This window comes from Ursus americanus, chromosome 2, assembly GCF_024610735.1.
Source record: "Ursus americanus isolate L20-20 chromosome 2, mUrsAme1.1.p, whole genome shotgun sequence".
Classification (NCBI taxonomy): domain Eukaryota; kingdom Metazoa; phylum Chordata; class Mammalia; order Carnivora; family Ursidae; genus Ursus; species Ursus americanus.
In genome coordinates, this window is record NC_142128.1 from 91,500,696 (window position 1) to 91,526,241 (window position 25,546).

General features: G+C 39.6%; 1 protein-coding gene across 3 annotated transcripts in view; it reads right to left on the reverse strand.

Moving 5' to 3' along the window:
* RABGAP1L (RAB GTPase activating protein 1 like) overlaps positions 1-25,546 on the reverse strand; it is a 716,315-nt gene that overhangs the window by 128,447 nt on the left and 562,322 nt on the right. For 2 of the 3 annotated variants that reach the window (XM_045811376.2, XM_045811377.2), the window contains one exon: positions 11,038-11,166. In XM_045811376.2, the coding sequence (XP_045667332.1) occupies positions 11,038-11,166 (129 nt within the window). Of the gene's footprint in view, positions 1-11,037; positions 11,167-20,228; positions 20,815-25,546 lie in introns of those variants that run through there. The other variant, XM_045811379.2, reaches the window with a different exon arrangement.

Here is a 25,546-nt window from a genome sequence, read left to right on the forward strand (position 1 = left end):
AACACAACGGCAGAAGTAAAGAAAGGGGACAAATGCATTCTAGCTGAGTAGGAACAGCCAGAAAAGCTCAGTTTTCTAAATGCGGAGGGCGCCTGATGCCTGGGCGTCTGGCGCTATGGCCCATTTTCTCCACCTGTCATCAACTGTTCCAGAGCGCGTCCAACATTTACGTGTTCCCTGTTCATTCCCACGGTACACGACTGTGAGAAGCAAGATCAAATTGCATTAATTTTGGGGAAAAACAAAACAATGCCCCAAATCTGTGGCACACTGAGGATTGTGAATGTTAACAGAAGCCTCAAGGGAGGGGCGCCTGGGTGGCTCAATCAGTTAAGCATCTGACTCTTGATTTCAGCTTAGGTCATGATCTCAGGTGCCCCGAGTGAGCCCCGAGTTGGGCTCCATCTTCAGTGCTTGAGATTCTCTCTTCCTCTTCCTCTGCTCCTCCCCCGCACGTGCCCACAAGTACTCGCACACACATGTGCTTTCTCTAAATAAAATCTTTAAAAAAAAAAGAACCCTCAGAGGAAAAAAGAGGTAAATGTTTTGATATAGAAACTACCTCGTTATCAGTTTGTTATTTATCACAACTCCGTATCCTGTAACATAACACTTGTGCAGCAGAAGAGTAGGACCCTTTAAACCAAATATTCCCAACTGTGATTGTCAACATAGAGGTCCTCATAGGAAAGGAACACTGGATGTAGTCCCATTAAAAATGAACCCTTCTACAGTGCACATAAGTGGCCTCATTGCTAATTCAAAGAAAGCCTTCATTTGGGAGATTATATTCTTGTTTACATATTGCAACAACAGTCAGAATAAATAGCAAACAGCATGAAGAAATTAGAGGCAAATTGCTTTTAATACAAATGTTCTTTACAGTTTTCTTCTAGTATGAAAGTTATTTTTCAAACAGTTAAATTCAAATCCACGGTTACAAATATGGAGGTCTTAAAAGGGAAAAAACGTTAAATTTCTAGATAAACAAATTTACCATATCCCATTACAAACGTGATCTGTGGGAGGCAAGATCAAATTATATCAATCCCCTCTGAGAGCGCGGATAATTGTCCATCTCAGTAAAGAGATAACTGAGCTGAAGCAGAGCTTCTGAGGCAAGTAGTTACCACGGTAACCCCTTAGTCATCGGTGCCTACTTCTCCCGCATGAGGCAGGAAGACAATTTTGGTGTGTGAGGAAGATGCCAGGGCAGACCTTTGTTTTTAGCCATCATGGGCCCTCTCGTCTCCCTTGCTCCTGCTGCTTCTGCCATCTCTACAATCACAGGAAGATGGGAGAGATGGTAGCGCTGTTGCTAGGACCGAGAGAGGAACGTCAGAGGAGCCGGCCATAGATGTCAAAATAGCAACTGGCACGGTTCTGCTGCCACTGACTAAGCTACTGAGCTACAAGCAAAAATTTTAAGTACAAGTCAGTATTGTCTTCCAGTGTCACTAAACTGTCTTTCAAATGTAAGAGCTTTTGGAGGAAAGATGATTTTTCTTGGGTAACCACCACCAACTCATTTAATGCTCTCCTCCACCATTCTCCCTAGTTACGGAGTTCAACAATTCTTTGTAGCTCTCCCCCACCCTCTTTTCCTGCAGACTCTCAGTCCCCATTGGTCTTCACTTTCTCTTCTACTTGTTAGACTCCATTTTCCATCATGTCAAGCACAGTGGCTTCTAGCCTTATCGCTCTCAACCTGTGTGTGCTGGGGTCATCAACTACCAGTTCCTGAGAAGTGACTATTAACATTCAAAAATTGTGAGAACCAGTGTTTTCTTAAAGATTTTATTTATTTATTGGGGGGGAGGGGCAGAGGGCAAGGGAGAGAGAGAATCTCAGGCAGACTCCATGCTGAGCTCAGAGCCAGACATGGGGCTCTGTCTCATGACCCTGAGATCCTGACCTGAGTGGAAATCAGGAGTTGGATGCTTAACCGACTGAGCCACTCAGGCGTCCATGTCTGACCTTGTTCTTAAGTCACTGGCATCTTGAAATTGGCCATTATAGGAGCATTGACACCATGAAAATTGGCACAAGTGATGGATCAGGGATTCCCCTTCTCTTCATCCCTCTCATTCCCCCAAGATCTGGTTTATTAGAGCACCATCACCCTGGCCCCACTGTCCTTCCTTTGCCTCATGCTGGCAAACCTCAATTTGGGGTCAGAATAACTGTCTACTTTCTTCATGTATACATTTGGGCTGCTGAGTGTTTCTAGAGGGACTCACAAAATGCTACAGATTTTTGCCACTACGAATTCATGATCTCCAACAATGGTCCAACAACTCTTTTGTGTTTTCTCATTTAGTTCTTCCAGTCTCTACAACATCTGTTCTAAAAGCTTTTCCATGTTCTTTAAACCTCTTACTTTACTATATATTCCCTTCATTCTAAAATCTGCTTAACTGAAATAACAGAAACCTTCAACTTCTCCTCACCAAACTGCACATCCCTTCATCACCATTGATTCCTTGCTCATTCCCTTCTACTGTAATGGAAGAAAGGTCTATTCTTTGAAATCTAATCCCTTACCCTCCTTGGAAGCCTGTCTCTTGATATATTCCCCTTTCTTTACCAAATCTTCAACATTTCTCTTTCTATGGGCCTTTTCTTATTTGAAGACGGAGTGGTCTGGTCCCTACACATCAACCCTCATGATTCTCTGAGCTATAGTCCCCTTGGCCTTCTGCCAGTTTCTTAAACATATCTTACTCCTTCTTACTTCACAGTGTTTGTACATGCTGTTCCTTCAGTCTGGAATGCCTTATAATCTAAGTTCAAGAAAGCTTTCCCTAAATTGTTGATTGAGTCAGAGTCAGGTTCCCTTGCTCCTTCCCCTCATATATCCTTATTATTCCCTTTTGAGCTTTTGTCTCACTTTGTAATTACATATTTATTTAGGTGATTATCTAACTAACATTTTCCACACAATAGTATGGAAATCCCATGATTCCAGGGAGCATATCTACCTTGTATTCCCTGGGTCTAGCACAGTGCCAGGCATATAGTAGGTGCTCAGTGAAGACACCGATTCACTGAAGTTTTTTAGCATTTAAAGACTCATCTTTCCCATCCTCCAAAAATCCATCTCAATCTCATGTCTTCTTATCTCTCTTGTACTTATTCTCTGGCTTGTTGGCCATCTCTTCCATCCCCCAACTTCTTCCCATTCTAACCTTCTCAGAAGAGTTGTTTTATCTTCCTTTCTCCATTTCCTCCCCGCCCATTTATTCCTTGAATCGTTGGGGTTTATACTTCATCACTCCACTGAAACTGCTCTCACTAAGGCCATTAAGGACATCTTTATCATTAACGATTGCACAATGTCTGCTTTTCACTCCTCATTACCTCATATGACCTCTCAGCATTACTGACATTTATTCAGCTTCTTCCTTCTTGAAAACAAATACCTTTTCCCTTAGTGGTCACATTTCACTTCTCTTCTGGGTTTTTTCCTGCCTTCTCAGTCTCACCAGCTTCTACTTCTCAGTCCATTTTTTACATGTTAATGTACCTATCCTCAACATTCCTTTCTGCTTCCCTATGAGAATTCACCCACTCTCATGGTTTCAATAGTGGTAATATCCAAATACCTACTTCCAGCTCAGAACTCACTTCCATATCCACCCACTTACTTGGTATTTCTATATATTTGGATATGAGACTGTGGATAATAACTGCAAACTTAACATGTCCAACACTCCACTCATTATCTTCCACCCTTGTAATCTATTCTCCTTTGTTCCCTTTGCGGTGTGATTACTATCAAGTTGCCTAAGAATTACGAATGTCATCACTGGCTCTCTTTCCCTGCCCTAATGCTCACATTTAATCACTAAGATTTGTTCATTCTATCTCTTGAATATCTCTAGAATCTGTCGCCTATAATAGATATTCTGGTCCCTTCTCACCTGGATTATGGCAACCATCCCTGAATTGGTCTGGCACCAATATCTAATCTTACCCCTTTCAACCCATTCTCCACACAGCAGCCAGAAAGACCTTTCTAAAGCAAACAGCTGATTATTTCTGCCTCTTACTTAAGACCCCTCAGTGCTTCCCATTGCTCCCAGGATAAAATCCAAATTGCTTACCATGGCAGACATGGCTCTGCACCAGCAGTCTGGCTCCTGCTTGCTTTGTCTTCTCTGTATTTACTCCCCTCATTCCCTATTCTCTAGTCATCAAGTATGATTAGGGCTTGGACATCGCCACATTTTCTTACCCCTGGGCATATTCCTCTCAGAAGTTCTCTTGCATAGTTCCTGCACACAATACGCACTCAAGAAATGAACTTCCTTTCCTAACTACCTTGTTTTAGTTTAATGTCAAATTCTGAAGTTATAATTTTGGTCAAATTATTTCATTAATAAAATCAAATGAAATAGGCTGGTTTCTATTTTTAAATATTCTTTTATGAAGATCTACCAACAGAATATTTTGAGTGATGTGATGAACTTTGCTACTAATGAAATGCATCACAAATGTGGCATTTGGAACATTATTCCAAATAAAAATGAACCAGAAAGAAAGAATAAAGAGAGAGACAGAGAGAGGTGGGGGAGAAGGAAGGAAGGAAAGGAGGAAGGAAGGAAGGAAGGACGGACAAGGCTTGCTTCCCAGTCTTTGGACAGTAATTCTCAGAAGTTTGCATGTCCATAGAACTAAGGTATTCACAGTACTCTAACTTCTACTACAGGTGTTTTACTCTTCTAATTTATCCTTTTGTTCTTATCAGAGCAATGCCAGCTAAACAAATTCCATTATAATTAAAAGACTCAAATTTTTACTATTTCATCATCTATATACAGAGCATCGAATCATGAGGAGGGGCATGAAATACTAAATTAAATCATATACGATGTCTAATATCTTACATTTTTGATCTACAAGAATGGTAATTTCATCAATTCAACCTAGTAGAATATAAATGATGTTGAATAAAATTACATTAAAAAACAGGCAGATCAAGAATAATTATAAAGGTTCTATGTATAAGCACTTGAATATCCTTAGGTATCCCATTCATAAATTCTTATACTTTATAAAAATATCAATGTACTAGCAAGTTTAAGACTGTCCCACAGTATAGAGGCTAATTTTTTTTTGAGTTACTGAATTCCTTTTAAGAATCTATTGAAAGCTATAGATCATCTTACCAGGAAAAACAAAATTCTCATATGCCTGTATTAAGAAATTCAAATTTCAACTGATTTAGAGTTCATGAAGCTAAGAATCAAGTTTAAGAAGGTCTACACTAGCAGAATTTTTAACTCAAGTAACAACTGAATAATGATATTCAGCGAAACCTGAGGAAGAACAGGATATTCATATATTAAATAAGCAAATCACTTTTCAGATCAAGTCTGATAGGTCAACATATTTTCTGATTTTAACCTAGTTGAAACCATAGGCACAGGAAGATATCTGAAAAATCTAAAATCATGTTAGTTAAGTCAGAAAAAATAAACACAAAAACATTTTTGATATTTAATATTATACAGATTTTAGAAGAATAAAGTTATTTATCTCATCCAGTGTGGTTTGTTAATACATCTTGTTGGTACACACACAGAAATAAACCACATATGGAACTAATAAGTTACTTTTCACCTACAACTAACTGTTGCATCTATTTTAAAACCAGTCAGTTCACTGAAATCACTCATCACGTAGTTCCTTAAAGTTAGAGGAAAGTGATTCAGCTTGTTGGGTAATTAAATGAGAACACGTCCATTCAAAAAAGATATAATCATATACAAATACTAACTTTGAAAATAATTAAAATAATTTTTTTTTTTTACTTTTGACATTCTGACTTTAATCTCAAGGCTGTAGATAAGAAATTGTGAGGGCAACTTTTTTGCCTATTCCACGCAGCCACTTCTGTCTGTGAATGCTTTGCCTAACACATAGCCTTGGTCTGTAAATCCATCATTCCCTAAAATTTGCAGTTGCCAGCATATTCTGCTGTAAGGACGGCATGACGATTCACATCCTTACCACACCCCTACTTCCATTATTCATTGCCACACCTTAAGCTCCACAACTTCTCACAAGTTGCAGCATATCAGAATCGGGAAGAGGAGGTGGTGTGAACGGTATGATAGACCTCAGTATTTTTTCCAAACAGCAAGCTGTTGTGAAATCGATTTACTGGGTTATGACTGCCTTTTTGGTTTGAAGATTTTTCTTCAAGAAGTTGAAATGACACAGAATACAATATAGTAGTAGAAGACGAAACATCAGAGTATATCACACATTGTAAGGGTATTTCTTCAGGTGTGTGTGTGGTCAGGGTTTTGATGTAAAAGCTATTTTAAAATGTAGGTCTCAGTTAAAAAACAATTTTAAACCTTTAGGTTGGAAACCTATGTTCCGGTTCCAGCACAATCCTTGGATATTGTACTACTTCCATCTTCTTTCTCTGAGTTTCACCTCACATCTGCCTCACAATCACTTTATAAATTAAAATGATATCCTGTGATACAAAGTCAATATACAAAATTCTGTTTTATTTCAATACATGAATAAGAAACCACCAGGAAGAGAAATTAATAATCCATTTTATAATTGCATCAAAAAATACCTTGGAATGAATTTAACCAAGGAAAGATCTAGACACTGAAAACTATAAGACATTAATGAAAGAAACTAAAGAAGACACAAATAAATACAAAGATATTCCGTGTTCACAAGTTAAATTATTGTTAAAAGGTCCATACGCCCAACGCAATCTACAGATTCAATACAGTCCCTATCAAAATTCCAATGGCATCTTTCACAGAAATGGAACAATTTTAAAATTTGTATAGAACCACAAAAGATCCCAAATACCCAAAGCAATCTTAAAAAAGAAGAACAAAGCTGGAGGCATCATGCTGTCTGACTTCAACTATATTACAAAGCCAAAGTATTCAAAACAGTATGGTAGCAGTATATAAAAAAAAAAGACACATAGATCAATGGGACAGAATAGAGAAGCCAGAAATAAACCCATGCATATGGTCAATTAATTTACAACAAAGGAGCCAAGACATACTATGGGGAAAGGACAATTTCTTCAATAAATGGTGATGGAAAAACTGGACAGCCATATACAAAAGAATGAAACTGGACCACTATCTTACACCAAACACGAAAATTAACTTAAAAGGGATAAAAGACTTGAACATAAGACCTTAAATCATAAAACTCCTAGAAGAAAACATAGGTGGTGAGCTCCTTGACATGTCTCGGTGATGATCTATTTTGGATTTGACATCTAAAATAAACACAACAAGAGCAAAAATAAACCAAGTGGGACTACCATCATACTAAAAAACTTGCACAGGGGTGCCTGGGTGGCTCAGTCGGTTAAGTGTCTGACTCTTGATTTCAGCTCAGGTTTTGATCTCAGGATTATGAGTTCAAGCCCCAGAGTTTAAAAAACCAACCAACCAAACAACAACTTTTGCACAGCAAAAGAAAACCATCAACAAAATGAAAAGGCAACCTATTGAATGGTAGAAAATATTTGCAAATCATATGTCTGATTAAGAGTTAATATCCAAAATATATAAAGAACTCATATAACTCAACAGCAAAAAAACCCCAATCTGATTAAAAAATGGGCAGAGGACCTGAACATTTTCCAAAGAAGACATACAGATGACCAACGGGTACGTGAAAAGGTGCCCAACACTACTTATCATCAGGGAAATGCAAATCAAAACCACAATGAGATATCACTTCGTATCTGTTAGAACAGTTATTATCAAAAAGATAAGAAATAAGGGTTGGCCAAGATGTGGAGAAAAGGAAACCCTTGTGCAATTGTTGGTGGAAATGTAAACTGGTGCAGCCACTATGGAAAATGAAGGTTCTTCAAAAAATTAAAAACAGAACTCCCATACAATCTAGTAATTTCACTTGCAGGTATTTATCTGAAGAAAACAAAAACGCTCATTTGAAAAGATAATATGCACCCCTATGTTCATTACAGCATTATTTACAATAGCCAGCAATGGGAACCTAAATGGCCACTGATGGACGAATGGCTGAAGAAAATGTGGTATACATGCACAATGGAATATTATTCAGGCACAAACAAGAATGAAATCTTGCCATTAGGCACAATATGGATGGAACTTGATGGCATTATGCTAAGTGAAATAAGCTGGACAGAAAACTCACTTATATGTAGAATCTAAAAAAACAAAACAAAACAAAAATACTAAGTTCAGAAAGACAGAGAACAGACTGATTGCCCAAGGCAGGGGGGAAAGGGGTGGGTAAAATGAGTAAAGGGGGTCAAAAGGTACAAATTTCATTTTAAAATGATGACATTATTCATTATAAAATAAATAAGTCATGGGGATATACTACACAGCATGGTGACTATAGTTAATAATACCGTACTGCCTGTTTCAAAGTAGCTGGGAGAGTGGATCTAGAAAGTTCTTACCACAAGAAAAAAATATTTTGTAATCATGGATGGTGACAGGAGTTAACTGGACGTATTGTGGTGATCATTTTGCAATTTTGCAACTGAAACTAATATAATGTTATGTCAACTATACCTTAATAAACATGGCGTCCTGTGAGTACTGTTTTATAGATCTAAGAAAAAGTTACTCTCCTTAGATAATGCAAACAAAGAACAAAACCCAAAACAAGACGTAAAAACAAAAAACAAAATCAAATAATTACTTAAAATAAAAATTCACGTCTATCTGCTCGTGTTCACATAAATCATTCTGGTTGCACATGTTCATTCCAGAAACGGTCCACTCAGATCATATTTTGAACTTACTTTCTAACATTTTAAGTTTCTGCATCTTTCAGGTTTCTGGTCTGACCACTGTTAATTGCCTCCATCCTCTGAGGAGCTTCATAAATTATACTGGAAAAAATCTTTCCCTGTACATCTTACAATTTCGGATTGCTTTCCTGGGTTTTTCATTCTCAGTGATTGTCCGATGCTACCAAATTTCCCCTGAAGACATTTAACTTTCTACCTTACCTGTACCTTCTAACTCTCTCATCTCATTCTTAGAAATGAATGTTTTATTTTAACAGATTCCTATAGCACTGTTGTAGTTATAGTACTTTTCTCTGACGGCTCTGGAACAATCGGAGGCTGGAGCCTACCTTTCAAACTTACACCAGCAAAATTCAATCAAAACCACCATGACCACTGAAATGCATTTTCAAAGTCTACAGACAAATATGGCTCATGCTTAGTCATTTGGCCCAGCCAAATTAAAATAATCTGGAAAGCTTTACAAGTTTGCATTTCAGGATGAAGATTCAGAGGTCTGTTTTGCTTAATATCTTTGGAAAATGATTTTTTTGAATATAGAATTCATTTGAAAGACAACACATTTTTTCTGTTCAGTTATTTACTTTCAGCACTGAATTGTACTTTTTGACAATCAGAATTTACTTAAAAATAAGTTAAAGTAAAAAACAACAGTGTTACACCAAGAAAGTGTTAGAATGGGTATGGTGCTTAAATGAAGTCTGTGTCAAAGTACATTTTAAGTAATGAACTTAGTAACTCGATGGCAACTCTATCTTCTAATTGCCTAATCCAAAATCTATGGAGTCATCTTGACTCCTCGTTTTCTCTCATACTCATGTGTAATATTTCACGAAATCCTTTTGGTTCTCTTTCAAAATGTACTCAGGTTCCAACCACCTCCGTCTCCACTCCACCTCTATCTCATTGTTATCACCCTGGTAAACTCAATCATTATTTCTCAACAGGATTACTGCAAAAACCCCTGTCTGATCTCCCTACTTCCGCCCTTACTTTCCTGCAGTCTGTTCTCAATACAGTAAGCACTGTGATCTTCTAAAACCTCAGACAGATCATATCACTCTTCACCAAAACCTTGAAAGAGCTACCCGCTTCACTCAAAGTAAAGCCTGAATCCTTACAAAGACTTACATTTTCTGGCTCCTTGTGATCTCTCCAACTTCCTTGTCTATTGCTTCCATTTTCATTCACTTCACTCCAGCTACACTGGCCTTCTTGCTATTCTTCAAACCCACTAGGCATGAGCCAGCCTCAGGGCCTTTGAACTAGCTGTTGCCTCTGTTGGAATGCTCTTCCCCTAGACATCTCCATGACTAACCCATCTCCTTCACCTCCCTAATGAGGTCTACCCACTCTGACTACCTAGTAACAACTGCAACTTTCCCTCTTCTCACCAATCCGGTCTTGCTTATTATTTCACGCCACTTTTCCTTTTTTCCTAGCTATTTATCACCCTCTAGCACATTAAACATATTATTTATAATGTTAGTCATTTATTTTCTGTTCCCTTCTGCAAGAACGTAAGGTCCATAAGACAAGGGATCTTTGTCTCTTTGTTCAGAAGGGAAATTTATACTTATGTCATAGGTAGGTAAGAAGATTCCCAAGTATATTCCAGAGATACAAGAATTAACATCAAGAAATTGGTTCTAAATCTTTAAAAAATGCGCTCTCTCATCTTGATACCATAATTTTCTGAATAGAAATTTCCATATCAAATTATTTTATAAAACTTATTTAGTTTTATGTGGCATAGGATAAGGAACAATATATCCATGACCATTTTGCAGACTTGGGGTGGGAATGGGCACACCAAGGCTCAAACCTTTCCAAGTCCCTTAGAGAAGAGAAAGCACTGCCTAGCAGGCTTGTCTTGCTTTGTCGTAAATAACCCTAAAACAGATGGCCAAAAGCTAAATACTAAGTCTGCTGCCATGGAAACCACTATCACAGCAGTCCATTCTAGAGCCCTACCTATAAGATAAATGTTTGTCTTCCTATTGTTCCAATCTGAACCTACTAACTTTCACTCCACGTCTTACTAGAAGGTATTATACACACACCAGCCTCACAAAAATGTCTGGGAGAGACTAGTTCATACACAGCATCACCTTAAACATAGTCAAAATCCAGCAAGTATAGAGAAAAGGTTTTATATAATTGGCCACATTCTTTCTGCATTCAAATCCTGTCTTTATTATATATAAATCCATGTACCTTACCTTAATATTGCAAGCCTGCTCCATCAATCTTCTGGCATTTTCCTCTGCCCTGTATCTCTTTGGAAGCTGAACTCTGAAAAACTTTAAAGCACCTTCAAAATCAGCCTGCAGAAGATCTTCCTTTGAGGTCTGCAAAATAATTCCAAGAATCATCATTATATTTTAGCCTGACTTCAGGACAAATACATTGAAAAAAGAATTTCTATTTTCCCGAATGCATGGTTGTAGCTAAGATCTAGCTTAGTTCTACAAGTTTTTACGAATAGATTTCTAACGTCTTTACTATAAGCTGAAATAAGTCACCATAAATCCTAGGCACAGTATAGGAATTAATTAATAGGCTAACATATTCAATTTACATAACCTGAAGATTATAATGGTGGATCCCAGCAAAGCTAACTGAATTACAGCTCTGAGGAAAAAAAAAATGCCAGAAAAACAAAAAATTTTAACTCTGGGTCTAATCTATGACTTTAGCTTGCTGGTGGGTATTTTAAGGATAGTATTAGAAACTTGGCTGAAGATAGAGACAACGTAATCAAAGCTTATTAAAATTATATAATGAACATCTAATGGGAGAAGGTTTTTTCAACTAATGACAACAGTTCAAGAAAATATGAAATTGAGCTCCCACCTTAAAGAATGCTATGAAAAAGTCAATGAAGCAAATCACTTAACTAGCGAACTTCTTATGAAAACTACTGTTGGCAAAATTTACTTCTTCAAGAAATAACCACTTAAAAATAAATATAGGCATGCATAGAAAAAAGATGGAAAGGAAATAAAAGATTTCTTGGGATAGTGGGATCATGGAGGTTTTTTCCCTTATATTTTGCTGTATTTTCTGCCGTAAAGATTTTGTAATAAGAAAGACAATAAGGGGTGCCTGGCTGGCTAGTGGGTAGAGCCTGCAACTCTTGATCTTCTTGGGGTTGTGAGTTTAACTCCCACATTGGGTGTGGAGCCTACTTTAAAAAAAAGAAAAAGGAAGAAAGGCCCTAAGTATTTTAATAAACAACTATGAGCAACCTTTGGCAAACACCCTGATACAAATTATAGATTAAGCAGACTGGGTACACAGAAGTAAGCCAAAGAGAAATGAGATGTTTTAAGAGTCAGAAATTAATTGTCAAAAACTTCAGTAATAAAATGAAAAAACAAAACAAAACAAACCAGGATGGCTAGAAATCATAGAATTTTGCGCTAGTTCAAAATATTACTTTCTTTACATTCAAATGTCGAGCTGATTAACCTTAAAGGCTATACTGAAAGAGGATGAGAAAGTCAGAGAGTTTCCTGCTCTTCACGGGGCAGGGCTTGTCTTCAGCACTCTGGTCCCCAAACCATTACACGTCATCTCCTAGGGGAGCCACGGCAGTAACCCGCCAACTGGTCTCCCATTTCCGTTCTGTTCCCCACAGTCCACTCTCCTTATCACAGCCAGATGATACCCTTTTACGTCACAAGGGTCTTCTGTGTAAAGCCCTCCAGGGCTTCCTACTGTGCTCAGAATAACATCCCAATTGTTACCATGGTCCACAAGACCCTTCACAATCTGGAACCCCTGCCTTCCCCTCCAACCTCGTCTTGAACCACATCGCCCTCCTGTTCTCAAGCTCCAGGCACACTGGCCTTGTTTCTGGTTTTTGTACGTACCAAGTTCATTCCTAACTGAAGGCAACTGCCCTTGCTGTTCCTTCTGCTTGGACAGTCTTCTCCCAGATCTTCATAAGGATAGCAACTTTTTGTGATTTAGATTTTTAGCTCAAATGTAAAATCTGAGTGAGGCCTTTCCTGAGCACTTAAATTCTCCCCCACCCCCAACCCATCAAGTAATTTTCCACCAACGCATTTTCCCATTTTACATCTGTTTCCTCCTAAGGAAAGGGGCCTTGCCTGTCTTGCTCGTTGCTGTATCCACAGTGACAAGAATAATAACCGGAATATACAAGGTACTCAGTTAAAATGTACCGAATGAATGAATTCTACTTTCATCTCCCCTCCCTTTTAAACAGAAACATGTAAAATAAAATCATATATTAATTCATACAGCAGGCATTTCCACAGGAGTACCAGGTTGCCTCAGCTTTAGGTCCACAAACTAGTCATCAGAAAGCAGAGCTAGGCTAAGAGTAGCAGTGGAAAAACAAACCTTGGTCCATCTCAGATTGACTTCCTCCCTTGTGGATACTTAGACACAACGGTGGTAAGTGGCAGAGAGAATGTTTAGCACGATAGAGTGCTATCAACTCACCTTAACTTAGTCGGAAAAAAATGTTATCGCTAACCTCAGCCTAAAAGAGGGCTTCTCTGACCAAAATATCAACTGCTGAATTCCTGGGAAAGCATCCAGCGGCCAGACGGACCAGACACATACATCCCCGGTCTCCTCTTCTCACCTGGGATACTGGCTTTGATGATTGGCTCTCTGGTGACTGTCGGGGAAAACTCAAGACACCCTGCTTATGGAGTTTGTGGGGAAGCAGGATGAACAGCTATCCTCCCCACCCCAAAGCCTTTGAGGGCACCGCTTCTATTTTCTGTGCAGCCAAGCGCTCGTTACCTGGTAACAGACATCCCCACAATGGTGGTGCAGTTTCTTGCCTAAAGGCAGTAGTGTGATTACCTAATTTTCTAATACAGTCCAAGGCCTAATTTCAAGTCCAGCCTCTGAGTTCGTGCAAAAGCAGAAAGGTAAGGATTAAAGACAAGGACTCATACAGCCTGTGACATGGGACCTCTGGTCAGGCGGGGGTGGCCAGGTCAAAGAGATGCTCTTCAAAGGAGGCTATCCGCTCAGGGGAGGTGCAGCTAGAACCTTCCCACCTGGGTGGGGGTGAAGCCCAAGCTGGGCTAAGTCTCTGGAAACCAGAATTCAGAGTGCCAAGTGATTGTCCTTTCCAAGACACTGCTTGCGGTAATGACGCTCCTGTTCCCACGGTCAACTCGGCTAAGCTGGTCAGAGAGGAGTTCTAACGATCACAGAGCAGGACAACTCAGATAGACAGACATGTGGAAACCGCATGGTATTCGGTCCCCTGATCTCAGCTTCTAGAAAGCAGCTGGCAATTAAAGATACCCGAACAAGGCTGCAAAGGATGAAATAAATTCATTCTGATCCCAACTCTGGCTAAGTTGTGGTGCTGCCTACATCTCCACTGTTCTACTTCGAAAGAAAGCATCTTCAACCTTAAGTATTTGAGAAGGAAATAAGTTAAGTCCTATGAGTGCATTTAACAAATATAAGGGATGACAGTTTGAAAAGTCGTCTCTTTATTGTTCAAATATACTCAGGTACCGATATTTTAGTAGCTAAAAACAGTATCCTGCTCCCACTGACATTTTTAATTCCATAAAGCAGGCAAAGAACTTATATTCCTTCTTTTTTTTTTAATGATTTTTTATTATATTATGTTAGTTACCATATAGTACATCCCCGGTTTCCGATGTAAAGTTCGATGATTCATTAGTTGCATATAACACCCAGTGCACCATGCAATACGTGCCCTCCTTACTACCCATCACCAGTCTATCCCATTCCTCCACCCCCCTCCCCAGAACTTATATTCCTGTCATGGACTAAAATAAAGCTAATTTAATTGTGATTTTAAAAAAAATATGCCAGAACACCACCCCCGTTGGGAAAAAAACACGCCAATAAGCAAAAAGTATATTAACAAAAACCTTGCTTGTCATTGCTCCAGAAGATAATCTGCAGTCCTACTTTGATTCTGATGGGCTTTTTCCTCCAATTTTCTATTTTTAAGAGACTTCCATAATCATTAAATATCACCTCCAAATACCTTTTTATGCCATAAGCAGATTATAAATTTATAGGGGTAACTCTCCATTTTCAGATAGCTGCATCTGAGAGATTTTTCCCTTTATAATTGAGAAATAGATACCTCTTGGTCTGCAAAAATTTGGATGCCTCCCTAAGAATTTATCAGAAAGTTGTTTGGTTTTTTAAATACTTCGTAAAAATCATAACTTGTACACATATACGTGTATGTCTACATAGTGGGATCATACATTTTTTTATTGATTACATATTCACTTTCCCCAAAACGGAAACTATTTTTTAAAAGCCCAAGAGGTCTCACTACCCAGAGATAAACATAATTAACATTTTGTTACATGGCTTATAATCATTTCCTATCCCTACACAGACATATTTAAGAAATTTAAATCATATTGTACATATCCTCTTGTTAAATATATATGCTTCACAACTGTCAAGCATTAATGTAACAGTATTAGTACAAAATATAAGTAGCAGTGCTTTCTATGAAACTAAAACATGACTTCACACAGCTTATTAATAAATAAAAAATAAATAAAAAATAGAAAAAAATAAAAAAAACATCTCTGGCTACGGAGATGTAAACTTAATTAACGGTTATAATTAGGTTTGCAATTGTACGTACGAATGCTGTCTATCCTGACAATGAAGAGAAGTTTAACATACGATCTTGTGATAAGACCCAAGCTTTAAAAATGCACCCCTAAAAGGCAGACTAACATTTTGAGGACCAAACCAAGTACCCAAAAGAGGAAAGGCCAGCTTCTGGATATCTTTAGCCATCTGTGCTCACTATAACAGAACTTCGTCAGGCCAGAAGAACTGATTTAAGCTGGAAAGCCTGTTCTTCAACTGGGAAATTCTTAGTTTCTCTATATTGCCTGCAGAATGATCACGAGGGAAGAGCACCATAATGAAAATGCAATTACTTTCCTGACATTATTTGTTAAGTAGTATTAGCCAGAATGTAACACAGACAAGAGTTAAGGAAATTAGAATAAGCAAAGACACGTTTTCTTCCCTTGCAAAATAGAGCACTCCATCAGCTTTTAAATAAGAATAAATGATAACTTTTGAAAATTAGTGGTTCTATTAACACTCATCTTTTGCTCCCCAAACTTGCTGTCAAATCCTGTTAAGTGATGATATGGAACATGTTTATCAATTACACCTCCAAAGGGGATATTATTACTTCTTTCTTCATTTGAATAGAATTATATATAAAGATTACCTGAACAACTAAACACATTTCAACCAGTCCTACTTCTATTTCCTTTCAAGTAGGTAAAGAGAAATATCCAGAGGGAAAGGGTAAGTAGGTTTTTTTTTTTTTAAAGCAGGATGTTAATTTAGGTATCCTTCCCACTTCCTCCAGTAAAATGAATTAAGCAAATTGCCAGGCGCGTAATAGACACCAACATAAATTTGTTCTCTGAATTCATAAAAGCTCCATTTCAAACCCACCCAGTATTAAAAAGTCACAATTAATAAAATGAAAATTAGAAAGTAGATGTAGGACTTATTTTAATATAAAAATTGACTTTTATATTTTGAAGGGCATCAGAAGTATGCATGGCAATTTTTTTTTTAAGATTTTATTTACTTACTTGACACAGAGAGACAGCGAGAGAGGGAACACAAGCAAGGGGAGTGTGAGAGGGAGAAGCAGGCTTCCAACCGAGCAGGGAGCCTGATGCGGGGCTCGATCCCAGGATCCTGGGATCATGACCTGAGCAGAAGGCAGATGCTTAACGGCTGAGCCATCCAGGGCTCCATGTATGGCAATTTTTATATCTGGGTCTTTAAGTTTTAAGAGTCGTAATCTCTCTTCAATGAGCAATCCTTGCAGCATTTAAAACAGAAGTAAGAATGGGAGACATATTTGCTTCTCTGGTTTTTCATTTCAGTAATCAATCCTCCTTTGGATTCACTGCGCACAGTTGCCCACAGTATCAGTACTGAAACTATAGCCAGCATATCAGAATGATCTGGTAACAATTCCCTTGCCATATAACAGCTAATAAAATCTAAAGGGAGAAAAGGGAGATTTTGAACAGGAGTAGAATAAAAGTTTTTCCTTGTTCTTCAAATTACGGACTCTGGCTATGTGTCACCGCTGATACCATTTTGAGTGTGTTTTTCCCACTGAAAAATTCAGTGCAAGAGTATCATATTTTAAAGTGTGTTTTTTTTTTTTTTTTTTTTAAAGAGGCAGGGTGGGTGGAAAGGAACAGTTCTAACATTTGGGTGTTAGCTCTAGATGCTTCTATTCTGAACCTCTCACGACTCTTGATCAATCTTTCTTCAAGGGCCTCCGATAAGCAGCAAATTCTAGGTTTGCTTATTTTAGGGGATTATTATTATTTTTTTAAATCTAGGTATGGTTCTCTTTCTCACCTTCACTGTTTTTACCACAAATGGCTTTTTCTTCCTGTATAGTGTCTAAAAGAATTTCTAGTCAGTAGAGACATATTTTTGGAAGTCTGACAATCATTTGGAAGCACAGGCTTTAGAAGAGGGAAACACTACTTAGCTGGTATCTAGGATACCTGTATCTCTTGCTTTGGTATTTTAATTTTACCAAAGAAACATGTTTGGTGAGTCTGCACATAGAATTTATGCCTTAGGGTAATATCTAAAACTCAGTACTTGTACCTGATCCGTTAAAGGGAAATTATTATTTACTACGTGTACCTCTGAAGGACAAAAAGCAAAAATTTCAAATGTAATTTAAATAAAAACTTAAAAAAATTTTTTTCAACGGTGCTTGGTGTTCTAGTAGTTTGACGGTCCCTCTGTGAATCAGGGAACAATGAATAAGGCTCAACGTCCAAATCTACAACACTGTCTTGGTAAATCTTCATTTATTTGATGAGTCCATCAAGAACATTAACTTACATGAAGAAAAAAACCCTACTGGGATCTTTAAGGTAAAATAACATTTTTTTTTTTTTTTAAAGATTTTCTTTATTTATTCGACAGAGATAGAGACAGCCAGCGAGAGAGGGAACACAAGCAGGGGGAGTGGGAGAGGAAGAAGCAGGCTCATAGCGGAAGAGCCTGATGTGGGGCTCGATCCCACAACGCCGGGATCACGCCCTGAGCCGAAGGCAGACACTCAACCGCTGTGCCACCCAGGTGCCCCTAAAATAACATATTTTATATGTGTTTAACCTACATGCATTCATGTTTAAAATCTATCGAAAAACCGAAACTTCAGTGCCCGCCCTTTTGAGTGGTAATGGAAAGACCGCAATATTGCATGTGGCAGGATTCCTCTCAGGACCACCCTGTGCAGATCAGCCATCGATCCCACATCATTAGCCAGTCCGATAACACAAGGCTGAACAACTGTACTTCGTCCTGGTACACATGCTAAATAAACTTTAAGCAGTAACTCATTGGATAGCTGATCTCAATTCACAGCCATATTGCTAATTAAAGGGCATGTGATTTCCCAAACTGCAGAGTACCCTAGTTCTATCAGTAATCTGTTAAGTACAACACTGTATGGCAAAGTCAGAGACTGCCAAACGACCCTATCGACAACTCAGTATATTCTTTTCACGTGTAATGCGAATAGCACCGTTACCTCGACTCTCTGAATGTGGGAGCCCAAAACAACTGGAGGGAGGTACTACCTTTTAACACCTCATTGGGCAACCAAGCCACCTTCATATGGTTGCAACATACAGACCCCCATGACCGCCAGAAGACGGGAAGCTTATGAACCCACTTCCTTGTGGGTTTTATTGCTGATAATTTGCTTTAAACTAGAGGCAGTTTAAATTCAACCCTAATGCGGATTAAAGTAAGAGAGACCGTCTTAGCTATCAATTTATGTTGTCTTTCAAAGCACTGAAAGTATAAAGTGCCAAAGGAAGACAGCGCCAGATTACTGGAAAGTTAGCAGCGGGAGCCCTGGAGCTACAGAGTTAAGTAGTCTTTAAGATTATGAAAATATATGAGACCCAAAACGGACTCCTCAAAGAGATGAAGAGAATTTGTTGAAATATATCTTAGCACTTAATAGTGTCAGAGCTCCTGAATAAAATGCTTTTTTATTTCACTTAAAAAAAAAAAACCAGAACTCCTTTCTAATGGAACATAAACCTTCAGTTTCCTCTTTTAGTAAGAAAAATGAGATTCAGGGAAACAGAATTCAAGTGAGCACTGATGACCTCACCTGGGCATTAAAACATATGTATTGAACTCTTTTTATTTCTTTCTTAAATGACAAAGAAATGGCATTTCTCAAAAATATCCCCTCCCCCATAATTGAATGGTGGTCATTGCTTCTAACTTCATCTTGCAGTGATAAACAGACTTTCTTCAGGGTGAAAAACCCCTCATATATACAGCTACCTGAAATGTTGTTATGATTAAACAACGGGGATGATACCTGCATGCAAATACATACATGAAGACTGAACTGATAATTGCGAAGATAATATAAACAGAGATGAACTAGACTGAAGAGAGAGAAAAGTGTTAAATTCAGTCAACATCGTACTTTGAAGAGACTGTAACATGACAGAACCATAACGGAAGAACAGTCTGGAATGGTATTAAACTCCATTGTATAAAATAGACAAAGCTTGATTATTCTTGTTCAATTACCAAATAACGGTATAGGACTACTGTAGACCAATTACATTATAGAACAGTTGCTAGGTATAGTTCTCAAACCACTGAAAAGAAACCCTGCACCAGCGATTGTGGGTATTTAATTTTAACCCTTGGTAGGAAGGGAGGAAGGGTGATTTTCCTCTTGTTCAGGAAATCAAAAAACAAGCAAGCCAGACTTCCCAGATTCACGGCATAGACCCAACAGCTTTAAGCTGCTTCATGGATACACAGTTCAAGCATTCCAGGAGAGAAATTTTCAATTTCCTACCCAAGGATTTTTAGGGGGTAAAATTCCCTATCCAGGAAAAAAAAAAATCAAGTTGGCAATCAAACGGTGAGGTTAGAACGCAAACCACAGCAAACCACAGTAGTCGAGATAAGTCGCAATAAGGTCTGTTGTGAAATTTACCCCTTCGGAGATGTAAATAACAGAACGCCCACAGCAAGCACTTGGGTGTTCTGCTTTATTGCTGAGTCTCGGCAGCCAGAAAACATTTTTTTCCCCCTGCCACAGAGATAATGCCACTAATGCGGCCCTGGGCTCTTAGAAAAGAGCCCTATCTCCTCTAGCCAATTAAGGAGTGGCACGGACCAGGCTCCGCCGGAGCCCCAGGGCAGCGGCCACTCAGCACTTCCTGCTTGGTAGTGTGGAGAAGAGGAGAAGAAAACAGGAGACTGCAAGCCTCTTTCAGGGATACAGGAATTCTCACAGAGGGTGGCAGATTCCCTACAAATGAAGTTCAATGAAAAACAGTCTCACCGCCAGAAGCCGAGGCACAAACAGACGATGCCCCATTCCCAGAAGTTCCAGCACTCGACATGCATACTCATTCACCAGCTTGCTCCTCTCGTCGTGCATGTCCTGGGACTTTCTGACAGGAGGTGTGAGCTTAGCAGCTGGGGCTGGGCAGGGCACCCCTTCTTCCATGAGCAGTAAGTAGGTATCCAGAATGAGAAAGCTGGATCTCTTATCCACAATTTTGAGAACTGCAGTGGGAGGGCAGCCAGGCTTAGGTCTCCCCAGGAGCACGCACAAGCCAGTCTGTGATGGGAATTGTCAGCTAACGTCTCCACAGGAAGAACATTTTGGCTAAATTATCCACTGTGCAAGAGCCCCAAAGTAGACTGGAAAATGAAATGAAATCAAATTCTGATCTAAATAAAAAAACGGCAAAAGCAATCGAATGCAAGAAAATGGCCAAGAGTGATGCAGGAGAGTTCAGATACATGTGTTAAAATGTACCAGCAGCTCAGAAGGGTCTAGCATGTAAGAGTGCGTATGTCTGTGTTCCTGTGTGTGTGCGTGTGCGCGTGTGTGTGCGTGCGTGAGTGTGTGTGGGTGAGCAGACAGCAGCAGCAGTAGCCAGGAAGCCGGGGCAGTTGTGAAGCTGCAAGGAGAAAAGGATGAGCTCATTGCAATCCTTGATTCGTGACAAGCAGCGCCGCTACCGCCGCCGCTGCCGCCTCTCGCTGTGAATCAGTAATGAAGGGGTAGGGAAGGGAGGGGAGGGCAGGGGAGGAGGTAGGTGAATGAGCATGCAGAGTGTGTCTCAGGGGAGAATGCTGTAATAAGAAGCCAATGGCGAGCCGTTGGACAGATGTGCTTCCCCCTCCTGGTCCACCTTCAATCAGTGTTAGTCTGACAGCTTATGCTGTTGAATCCTAAAGCCAGAAGACAGATGAACTAGCTTCTCTTCACATGTAATGCTCGCAGAAAACCCAGACAGCCTGCCGGCTAAAAGGCTGACCTCTCTTCACTCTTGCTTTCTAATAAGGATAACAGATCAAAGTTGGATTTTATGCTGCGTATTTAAAGTGGGATGCTCCAATCCTGGTTAGATGACTGAAATCTCTACCGAGGAGAGAGGTTTAGGGAAAAGGATACAGGATGAACAGAGAGCAAAGACGGAGCTTCCAAGAAACGACACACCCTCAAGTTGCGGTGTTTATGCAATAATAATGACTTTTGCAATGCTAGAATGTGAAGTATTTCAGCATTCTGGGAAGCCATAATTAAAAGTAAGATTTTTATAAACATGCAGTATGATAAACCATAAAAACCTACCACATAATAATGAGTATACATCTAAAGAACCACTGAAGTTGAGATTCTCAAAGCAGTAGTAACTTTTGTAAGCCAGAGACCCTGAAAAACGCTCAGTTAATAGCTCAAAACATGACTTTGATACTCTCTGGTCAAATTAATCCTTCTCTACTAATAATATAACTGAGGATTATCCATGCTGTAAAATTTTACAGTCTTGGTATGTGTTATATTAACTTCCTTGTTGCGAATAGTCAGTGGCAGCCAAATGAAGGCAAAAAGACAAGATCCCTTTTGGGAGCAGGTTCTAAACTTTAGCTAACAATTAACTAATCATAGTCCGAATCTTGGTGCTTTGGTTCTATAGTGAATACCAGACCAGTTTCTCCATGCAAGTTGTCGTGTGATACAGAGTAAGAGGATGAGGAGAACTAGAGCTAGTTCTTTCTGGGTCTTAGTTTTCTGCTCTGACAAATGAGAATTACAGATCTCTGCAAGTAACAAAATAGAAACATCGGCTTATCTCTGTGATCTTGGTTAAAGAAAGAGGTTAATTACAGAATTAGGGTTAAATGGAAATATTGCCTGCTTTTACAGAATACTGTTTAGTTCCTTTTTCCAAAACTCAAAACATTTTTTGTTAAACATTTCAAGTACTAACAAAATCTTAACTAAGGAGGTATTTATATATTGTTGTCAAGCCTTTTATTTCTTCCAAAAATGACTTTTCTTTCTTTTTTTTTTTGTATTTATTTGAGAGAGAGAGAGAGAGAGAGAAAGCTGGGGGAGTAGCAGACAGAGAGAAAAGCAGACTCCCCGCTGAGCAAGGAGCCGGATGTGGGACTTGATCCCAGGACCCTGAGATCTTGACCTGAGCCGAAGGCAGACGCTTCACTGACTGAGCCACCCAGGCACCCCAAAAATGATTTATTTCTTTTTTTTTCTAAAAATGACTTTTCTTTCTTGCTTGCTTTCCTTTTTTCTTTTTTTCTTTTTTTTTTAAGAGAGAAAGAGTGTGCGTTTGCTGCGGGGGAGAGGGAGAGGGAGAGAATCTTAAGCAGGCTCCATGTCCAGCACTGGCCCGTTGCAGGGCTCTGTCTCACAACCCTGAAATTATGACTTGGGTCAAAATCAAGATTTGGACACTTAACCAACTGAGCCACCCAGGGGCCCCTCCAAGAATGATTTCTTTAAAAACTAGAGATTTTAATGTAAATGTAAAATCATCAAAACTATTAGAATATGGAATATACATATATATATTTCAGATCCCTAAGGTTCTGGAGGAAATGTCTGCTGGGCAGGTTCAGCTGGAAGGGGGAGACCGTAAGGTTGAGGGCACAGGTTCTGGGCCTTTCATAGCCTACCCCTATACACACACACACACACACCCCAGAGGGAAGAGCTCCATTTTTATCTTGTTTACATACTGGAGTTCTGCACGAGATTCTGTTTGAAAAGACAGCTACTGCTGTGTAAGTGTGAAAAGCACTGCCATGGAAGCTTCCTGTTTAAGAGCAAGGGGACATTTTTACTTGCAAAGGAAGGGAGAATTCAGTGACTCCTTTGCTTACACGACTTTTTTTGGATTGATTTTTTTTTTAAAGATAGGGGAAATGTTTCCATGCAACTGACTTAATTTCAAAGAACACTGGCAGAGGCATTTATTTTTTCTTATATAATCCAGAAACAAAGAATCTCTTGCCCAAATGGATTCTGGTAAGAAGTCAAAATTAATCAAAGGACTTCGCAACTATGGTTTGGCTCTGATGCTCACAAAAGAAGTTCTATTAAATGAAATAACCAAAGTATGCTAATGAGCAAACAAAGTTACACTTAAAACAAGTGGTCCTATATTTCAGTTTTCCTAATCTCTCCATCATCCTCCCCCTCAAAAATGCATTATCCTTGAGGAAGGGAAGGTGCAGGTTCAGGCCCGCTCTGAGTGGCCCCTGCTGGGAGCGCAGCAGTGTTTTTATGGGGAGGTGACCTGGGTCCGGAGCCTACCTTCCCCAACCAGTCTGAGGAACTGGGGCCACACCAGAGCCCCGCAGAAGGCATGGGGGTTAGAGCAGTGAGCAGCCTGAGGAAGAACAGGAGGAAGGAGGACGTGGGAGGAGGCCCAGCTGGCTACTCCTACCAGCCCCTGAATCAAGATGCTGAACCAGGGGCGGCAGAGCTGGCACCGTGGGGGATGGAGACGATGTCGCTGCTGAAGCCCTGGGTCCTGGGGCTTCGCAGGCCAGACGTGCAGTTAAGAGTGAGGAGGAAGATGGAAAGGGAGCAGCAGCTCAGAGCAACCCCAGCTCTCTCCCACGGACCCAGAACACGCCGAGCTGTGGGAAGAGCAAAGGCTGAAGGTACAGAACTTCCAGCCAGAAGACAGGGCGCGGAAGACCCTCCAGGCCCAGAAGGCGTCCCCTGCCTGGAAATGAGACCACTGAGAGCGGGCTCATCTCCCCGCACCCCAGGCCAGAACCCACACAGGAACGAACACATCCCAGGCTGTCATGTCCATCCCCATCTTCTCATCCTCCTCTCCACATCAAGGGGAACCAGGCTTCTCAGACACCTGCTTATTCAGTTATGTATATATGGGGACACCAGCCCAAGCCCAACCCATCTCGGGATGTATCATTCTGGTGAATAAAGCACCCTATATAAACAGCCCCCCGCCCCTAGCATCATCCTTGCTTTCAAAAGTTCCCTTATTTTTTGGGTTGTCCTTTGAGAATAAGCCATTGATCAATATCAGGTAAAATAACTCTTCTAGAATATCACTTGGTGAAATGGAAGAATGGATTTCAGGCATTTCTGAAGCCCTAGAAGAGTGACTCATCTCAGCGAGCACTTTCTCTTCTCCCTCCCCAACTCCCCCAGTAATTTATTTATTGCTGATGAGATGCAGTACAGTACACTTCTGAGAAATAAATTTTTGAGTTATAAAGTAGTCCAAAGATGAAACTAATGGTAGAAAAAAAAAAACTCTTCTAAATTAACCAGTTAAAAATACATGATTTCTCAAATTTCCTTACACTTGCATGAAGATTAAAAAAAAAATCTGGAAAGGAAGTTCAACAGCAAGTTGAAGATGATATGGGAAATTTGGATGAATCATGCAATGAGGCAGAGTGAGAGAAAGGTAAAGAGGACCAGGCAATGGTCCCTAAGCCATTCTCTAAAGAATAGAAGGCTCTCTGGAGCGCTGGATTCAGGTGGACGGTGATTCAGTCCTAACTCGAGCCTCATGCTTGAGTGGTCTCCCTGAGCCACTCCACTGTGTCATGACTGCTGGACATGTGCAGGACATAAATGACTCCCATTGTAAAATGAAAAGCATACTCGACTCAATTTATGGATTGTAATGAAGAACACTGAGTGCAAAGAAACATGCTAAGTAGTTACTTCAGGGGTTACAAAGGTGAAAAAGGAAACGTTTTCCAATCTGCAAGAACTTGAAATCAGAGAGGCGTTCAGACAAAGATAAAGCAGAATGTGGACACCGTAAAAGGAGGAACAGCCCTGTGCCATGATCTGGCCCCACCTTTCGTATTCACAATGGATGCAGACTAAAGTGGGCTCCTACTAGTGTGACTGGCTGGGACCCAAATCCAAGGGTAAGGAGAATTAAACATACCTTTAGGAGCAAAACAGAGCATTGCTTATTATACTCTCTTTTAGTCACATTTACTTGTATGACATGGGTAAATTACTTAATATTCTTTGAGTCTCTGTAAAATGTCAGTGTCACGTACCTAGCCAAGTTGCTCTGAACACTTAGTAAGTTAATGCATATCAAGGAATCTCTCACAGAGCCTAGAACAGGGTGGGTGCTAGTGTTTCCAGGAAGTCCTACAGAAGAGGAGAGCAAGTGTAAATGCATTGTATTCACCTGGCTTTGGGTTAGAAAGACAAAAAGGACCCTGAATGTATTAACATTAGAAAGAGAATTAGCCAAATAAAATGACAAAAGACATTCCTGTGAGATCAACTGCCTTTTCAGTTCTAACCTTGAAGATTTAAACACTTTGTAA